Source organism: Hoplias malabaricus, chromosome 2 (genome assembly GCF_029633855.1).
Source record: "Hoplias malabaricus isolate fHopMal1 chromosome 2, fHopMal1.hap1, whole genome shotgun sequence".
NCBI classification, from domain to species: Eukaryota; Metazoa; Chordata; class Actinopteri; order Characiformes; family Erythrinidae; genus Hoplias; species Hoplias malabaricus.
In genome coordinates, this window is record NC_089801.1 from 5,134,022 (window position 1) to 5,141,497 (window position 7,476).

At 47.9% G+C, this 7,476-nt stretch overlaps 1 protein-coding gene across 1 annotated transcript in view; it reads left to right on the plus strand.

Annotated features, from left to right (window-relative positions):
- The window catches only part of LOC136673744 (phospholipid-transporting ATPase ABCA1), a 184,525-nt gene that overhangs the window by 67,031 nt on the left and 110,018 nt on the right, over positions 1-7,476 (plus strand). Inside the window, 3 exon segments of the mRNA XM_066649438.1 lie at positions 2,811-3,033; positions 3,632-5,176; positions 7,216-7,330. Coding sequence (XP_066505535.1) covers positions 2,811-3,033; positions 3,632-5,176; positions 7,216-7,330 — 1,883 coding nt within the window.

The following is a 7,476-nucleotide window of genomic DNA, read 5'->3' on the forward strand; positions in this document are numbered from 1 at the left end:
AGCTGATCCAGATGAGGATTAGGAACAAGAGGAACTTTAAAAGTTTATGAGAAGATCAACAATTCCACAAAAAAACAGATTGATTAAAACAATATTAGTATTTTACAGACGCCGTCGCTGTCTCAAAAAACATGTATCTGTCTCCAAAATAGTAACTTTACAGGAGAAAACCTTCTTAACTTTCAGTGGAAGTCAATGTAAAAAAAATCATTTCTATTGGTTCATTCTTCATTAAATATTCACACAGAGTGAAGGACAGCTGCTGTGTTCAAATGATGCAGTAACTGAACACTCACAAACACTGAGATACAGGGTTTTCACTGGACAGCGATGATATATTAAACATGAGATTATCCCAGGAACGATGTTTCTGTTAATAAACAAAGTCTGTGTTTACAGAAGAGGACCTCGGGATGTGGGTTGGGTCCAGACCTCGTTTTCTTCCTCGAGGTTGATGTGTGTTTCTCTCAGCTGATTGGACAAAGCCCCATGTCCCAGGGCACTATCCTTTATTTTTGAAGAGTAAGCACTGGTAACATCCATGGGTTGTCAGGCAGTGTGTGTGTGTGTGTGTGTGTGATATATTTGCGCAGGCAGCTAATTGAGCAGAGACAGCACTTTGTTATAGAGGATACAGTGCAGATATTGACATGACATTTCAGTGGCCTTATGAAGGCCGTTTAATCTACTGTTATTGTATCATAACAACATCAGACCATACATCATACATGACGGAGAGTTAGATATGAGCCACTGGGGATCCGGGCTGAGTGTGTGTGTGTTTGGAAAAGAAAGACAGAGAGAGAGAGGCAGTGAAGGTTATATAAAAAGCAGCAGTCGTCACATGAATAACAAGGAATAAATAGATTAGATACATAGGAGCCCACCTCATACGCTCTGTTACTCATCGGCCTTTAAAGGTGTTTGCATTTAACATTCACACAGTATAGTGTTTCACTCTGAACTGTGCTTTTACTGTGAGATAACTGTGTTTATCTGTGAGGAGTGTGGTGTGTTCTCTCTGTGTCTGTGTGGGTTTCCTCCGGGTGACGGTCTGTGAGGAGTGTGGTGTGTTCTCCCTGTGTCTGCGTGGGTTTCCTCCGGGTGACCGTCTGTGAGGAGTGTGGTGTGTTCTCCCTGTGTCTGTGTGGGTTTCCTCCGGGTGACTGTCTGTGAGGAGTGTGGTGAGTTCTCTCTGTGTCTGCGTGGGTTTCCTCCAGGTGACTGTCTGTGAGGAGTGTGGTGTGTTCTCCCTGTGTCTGCGTGGGTTTACTCCGGGTGACCATCTGTGAGGAGTGTGGTGTGTTCTCCCTGTGTCTGTGTGGGTTTCCTCCGGGTGACCGTCTGTGAGGAGTGTGGTGTGTTCTCTCTGTGTCTGTGTGGGTTTCCTCCTGGTGACCGTCTGGGAGGAGTGTGGTGTGTTCTCCCTGTGTCTGCGTGGGTTTCCTCCGGGTGACCGTCTGGGAGGAGTGTGGTGTGTACTCTCTGTCCTCCGGGTGACCGTCTGTGAGGAGAGTGGTGTGTTCTCTCTGTTTCTGTGTGGGTTTCCCCCAGGTAACTGTCTGTGAGGAGTGTGGTGTGTTCTCTCTGTGTCTGTGTGGGTTTCCTCCGGGTGACCGTCTGTGAGGAGTGTGGTGTGTTCTCTCTGTGTCTGTGTGGGTTTCCTCCTGGTGACCGTCTGGGAGGAGTGTGGTGTGTTCTCCCTGTGTCTGCGTGGGTTTCCTCCGGGTGACCGTCTGGGAGGAGTGTGGTGTGTTCTCTCTGTCCTCCGGGTGACCGTCTGTGAGGAGAGTGGTGTGTTCTCTCTGTTTCTGTGTGGGTTTCCCCCAGGTAACTGTCTGTGAGGAGTGTGGTGTGTTCTCTCTGTGTCTGTGTAGGTTTCCTCTGGGTGACTGTCTGTGAGGAGTGTGGTGTGTTCTCCCTGTGTCTGCGTGGGTTTCCTCCGGGTGACTGTCTGTGAGGAGTGTGGTGTGTTCTCTCTGTGTCTGCGTGGGTTTCCTCCGGGTGACTGTCTGTGAGGAGTGTGGTGTGTTCTCCCTGTGTCTGCGTGGGTTTCCTCCGGGTGCTCAGGTTTCCTCGCACAGTCCAAAAACACACGTTGGTAGGTGGACTGGCGACTCAAAAGTGTCCGGAGGTGTGAGTGTGTGTGTGTGTGTGTTGTCCTGTGAAAGACTGGCGCCCCCTCCAGGGTGTATTCCCACCTTGCACCCAATGATTCCAGGTAGGCTCTGAACTGGATAAGGGTTACAGATAATGAATGAATGAATGAACATTACAGACAGGTACAGGTCACGTATTTTACAAACGTCAACCATCAAAATGAACCAAATCCCAACTGAGCAAAAATCAGAACTGATTAAAGAGGCTCTGGACTGGTTCTAATCCGAAAGTGTGTAGATCACTATTTGGCATCTTTGCTGTATGTATGCAGCGCTACAGCTTTCTTGGTCCCACACACACATTTTATAAATGAACTGCTACAACAAACATGAGCCAAGCCAAGAGCGCTGAGTGCTGGACTTTTATTATGTATTATTAAAGGGCTACAAAATAAAATAAAATAAAATAAAAATAATAAAAGCAGCACATAACAACCAGAGCTTTTCTTGTTGCCTGCTCTTATGAACAGAACACACACTCCTGCTCAGGGGGGGCTTTCTCTCCTCATTCAGGGGTCCGTCAGCTTCTAAAACTCCATGATGATACACTTCTCACCTGAATTAGACTTCCAGCCATCCACTACACAGGCAGTGTGTGTGTGTGTGTGTGTGGGCCACTGCTTTCGTAACCCCTCTGATGCCCCCTAACAGCTTCATGTCGTCAATCTCCACCATCCTGCCCATGTTCCTGGTGCTGTCCTTCAGTTACTCTGTGTGTCAGATCATCAAGGGCCTGGTTCTGGAGAAGGAGCTGCGTCTGAAGGAGGTTCTGCGAGCGGCCGGGGTCAGGAACGGGCCGCTGTGGTTCTCCTGGTTCACTGAGAACATGGCGCTGCTGACCGTCCCCTGTGTGCTCATCAGTGTGATGGTGAAGGTCAGTGGAACCGGCGACGGTCACTGATCGATCCGTCGCTCGGTCGGGTGGAGGTTTACGGAGCTGAATCGCTGAGGCGTGTTTGAATTTTGAATATTAACTATTATATATTACTATACTATTCAGATTAATATCATTCACATATTCAAACACTTACCTGAGTGGTTTAGCTCCATTGATTTTCCAGCGATCCATTGATTAATCAGTTAATTATTCTTCGTTTTCTCAATCAATCAATCAATCAACAAGCCCCTGATTTCTGGCCTGTTCCCAAGCAGAGCCCTGTTGCTTTATAAGAGATAATGTATTCATCAGCAGCGCTGGCTGGGGGTTAATTGGGATTCATCAGATTGGTATTGTTTCAGAGAGCGAATAATAGACGGCGTTTTAATATCGTCGAGGGAAAATAATCAGCGTTCAGGTTGAGCAGTCATAAATTCATGAAGTGGCGGCGCTTTGTGGGTTTGTTGCTCTTGTTTCTCAGAGGAAATAATTACGGAAAACATTAATGCGAAATTGCAGCGAATCGGGCCCCAACCAGCTGAACTCTGATTTCTGAATTGGGTAATTATGCTAATTGATTATGCGTGATATTAAGGCGTCTATGTCCCGTCTGAGATCAACCCTCCCTCCTTCTTTCATAAATCCCTACCTCGTTATCTTCCTCTTCCTCCTCTTCACTTTCATCCTCACCTTCTCCTCCTCTATCTCCTTGTCCTTCCACTCCTCCACCTCTATCTCCTCCTCTCCCTCATCCTCCTCTCCAACTCCACTATCTCCTCCTACTCCTCCACTTCTATCTCCTCCTACTCCTTCACTTCTATCTCCTCCTACTCCTCGTCCTCTATCTCCTGCTCTTCCTCATCCTCCTCTCCAGCTCCCCTATCTCCTCCTACTCCTCCTTCTCTATCTCCTGCTCCTCCTCATCCTCCTCTCCAGCTCCCCTATCTTCTCCTACTCCTCCACCTCTATCTCCAACTACTCCTCTATCTCTATCTCCTCCTACTCCTCCACCTTTATTTCCTCCTCCTCCTCTTTCACCTGCTCCTCCTCATCCTTCTCTCCAGCTCCCCTATCTTCTCCTACTCCTCCACCTCTATCTCCTCCTACTCCTCTATCTCTATCTCCTCCTACTCCTCCACCTTTATTTCCTCCTCCTCCTCCTCTTTCACCTGCTCCTCCTCATCCTCCTCTCCAGCTCCCCTATCTCCTCCTACTCCTCCACTTCTATCTCCTCCTACTCCTTCACTTCTATCTCCTCCTACTCCTCATCCTCTATCTCCTGCTCTTCCTCATCCTCCTCTCCAGCTCCCCTATCTCCTCCTACTCCTCCTTCTCTATCTCCTGCTCCTCCTCATCCTCCTCTCCAGCTCCCCTACCTTCTCCTACTCCTCCACCTCTATCTCCTCCTACTCCTCTATCTCTATCTCCTCCTACTCCTCCACCTTTATTTCCTCCTCCTCCTCCTCTTTCACCTGCTCCTCCTCATCCTCCTCTCCAGCTCCCCTATCTTCTCCTACTCCTCCACCTCTATCTCCAACTACTCCTCGTCTTATCTCCTGCTCTTCCTCATCCTCCTCTCCAGCTCCCCTATCTCCTCCTACTCCTCCTTCTCTATCTCCTGCTCCTCCTCATCCTCCTCTCCAGCTCCCCTACCTTCTCCTACTCCTCCACCTCTATCTCCTCCTACTCCTCTATCTCTATCTCCTCCTACTCCTCCACCTTTATTTCCTCCTCCTCCTCCTCTTTCACCTGCTCCTCCTCATCCTCCTCTCCAGCTCCCCTATCTCCTCCTACTCCTTCACCTATATCTCCTCCTACTCCTCCTCCTCTTTCTCCTGCTCCTCCTCATCCTCCTCTCCAGCTCTCCTATCATCTCCTACCTCTCAAACTCTATCTCCTCCTACTCCTCCACCTCTATCTCCTCCTACTCCTCCATCTCTATCTCCTCCTCTTCCTCCTCTCCCTCATCCTCCTCTCTAGCTCCCCTATCTCCTCCTACTCCTCCATCTCTATCTCCTCCTCTTCCTCCTCTCCCTCATCCTCCTCTCTAGCTCCCCTATCTCCTCCTACTCCTCCATCTTTATCTCCTCCTCTTCCTCCTCCTCCTCCTCCTCCTCCTCCTCCTCATATCTCCTCTCTGGCCCTCCTTTCTCCTCCTCCTCTTCCACATTTCCCTTCATCTTTCTCCTCCTCATCCTCCTCATCCTCCTTTTAATCCTCTTATTCTTCATCCTCCATCTCTTTTGTTTTCTCTTCCTCAGTCTCCTCATTATCCTCCTCCTCCTCTTTCTCCATAAACATTTACAGCCTTTAGTAGACTAACAGTTCTAATGACATTGCAGAGGCGGGTTTTTATTGTGTTAGGAGTCTTGTCCAAGGACTCGTGGATATAATGAGGTTCCCTGGAGTGGAAAACAAACCCTGATCCTCCTCCTCCTCCTCTTCCACTAAAAGCCTCTTTATTTCCTCTGTAATGACGAGTCCTGAAGAGACAACAGGCCGAGGAGGAAGCTGCTGTTGCTTTTGGAGACGTTCCTCCTGCTGAAAGCGAGAGAAGGACAGAGAAAGACCTTGTTATTTTTGGAGGGAGAGAGGTGTTGGGTCCACAGTCTTGTCATGTTCACACATTACAGTGATGGAAAAAACAGGCTCTGTCTTTCTGGTTCATTAAGAGGGACAGACTCCAGACGGTCTGACATTTTACTGCTTGCAAATCTCTGACAAAATCTGGCCTCTAGCTGCACACCGTAAATAAATGTGTGATTTTTTTTTCTTAATCAAACCCTTGTTCAGGTTCTGTTTGGGTCTCACTCACCATTATTCTACACTCATTGTCCATTCTCTCAGCTTCAGTTACCACACCAGTCGCTCTGTAGTTCTACAGTTACAGACTGTGGTCCATCTGTTGCTCTGTGTGCTTTGTTAGCCCCTTTCCCCAGTGGATCAGACACAGCAGTGCTGCTGGAGTTTTTAAACCCTGTGTCCACTCTCTGTCCACTCTGTGAGACACTCCTCCCTTGTTGGTCCACCTTGTAGATGTAGAGTCAGAGACAGTAGCTCATCTGTCGCTGCACAGTGTGTGTCGCTCGTCCTCTAGTCCTTCATCAGTGACACAGGACGCTGTCGGCTGGATGTTTTTTGGTCGGTGGACCGTTCTCAGTCCAGACACTGAGGGAGTTTAAAAACTCCAGCAGCACTGCTGTGTCTGATCCACTCTACACCAGCACAACACACACTAACACACCACCACCACGTCAGTGTGTAATTGTAGAACTACAGAGTGCTCCAGTGCGGTCAGTGGAGCTGAGAGAGTGGAGAATGTGTGTGGAATATTAAACCGTGTGACTCTTTCTTGGTCGGGAGGTGCAGTTAGTTGTGTGGTACTGTGGCTAGTTTTGTCAAATGTATTATTGATTGTATCAGCTTTCCTAGTTTCTGACTGATTCATCCGTGGAAAAGTAGCTGGACGTTTTTCCCGTGAGAGATGAATCACTTTTCAAAGGTGATCTTTGAGATTGGGATGAATTTTTCAGAGGTACATTGGATTTTTTTTCTTCTTTATCTCGGAGCATAAGGTCAGGAAAGCTACGGCACCTGTCATAAAAAATCTCGGCTTTTCTCTCGCTCGGAAAAGTGCGGAAGGAGCCGGAAGTGAGCGACCAGCTGGGTCCAGCTCTCTACGTTTAGGGCTAAATTACCTTGTTGATTACGGCTCTTAAAATGTCTTCAGTCTCCGAAACTCTTGATCAGCGCGGGGCTTTGGCTCGACACGTCCGTCTTCTAAACAACACCGTTATTTGTTTCTCCTCAGAGGAGGACATCCTATTTTTCTATTTCATTAAATAAGCAATCTATTGAATTATTAGACCGTGTTTCAGTCGTATTTCTGCGAATCTCCTGCTTGTGGCTGGAGGAGAATAGAGAGATGGTCCCTCGTTCCGTGGGCTAAATCAATTCTACACAGTTTAATTGGAGAAAGCTGCAGTAAATATAATTCATATCTCAGTGGTGGGAGGAATGATAATGCCCTCATCAGCGTGATGGGCCTAGCCAGCCAATCAGCCCGCTTATAAACATTAATCAGGCTAAATTGAGTTAGCCTGCTGGCTCTGAGGGACGTTAGCATGTGTGTGTGTGCACCAAGTGAGTTCTAAATGACTGTTTCATGCTGATTTACAGTGTTATTGTGTCTTAGTGTGTGGCTGGTGTCACACTGGAATGCACGCCCACTCTGTATGTGATATTATTGAAGGGTGCGCGGTGCCGGTGCCGGTGCCGATTGAGCGTGTGGATGGTGAACCGAGGCCAGTTCTGTGATGGTTCTGTGATTTGACGGATCTTTAAATACAATGCAGTCTTTGTGAAATTGATTTTAATGTTTGTTGTGATAGCCTTTAGACCTGGGGTCTCACTCTCACAGATTACAGAGGGGCGACTGGA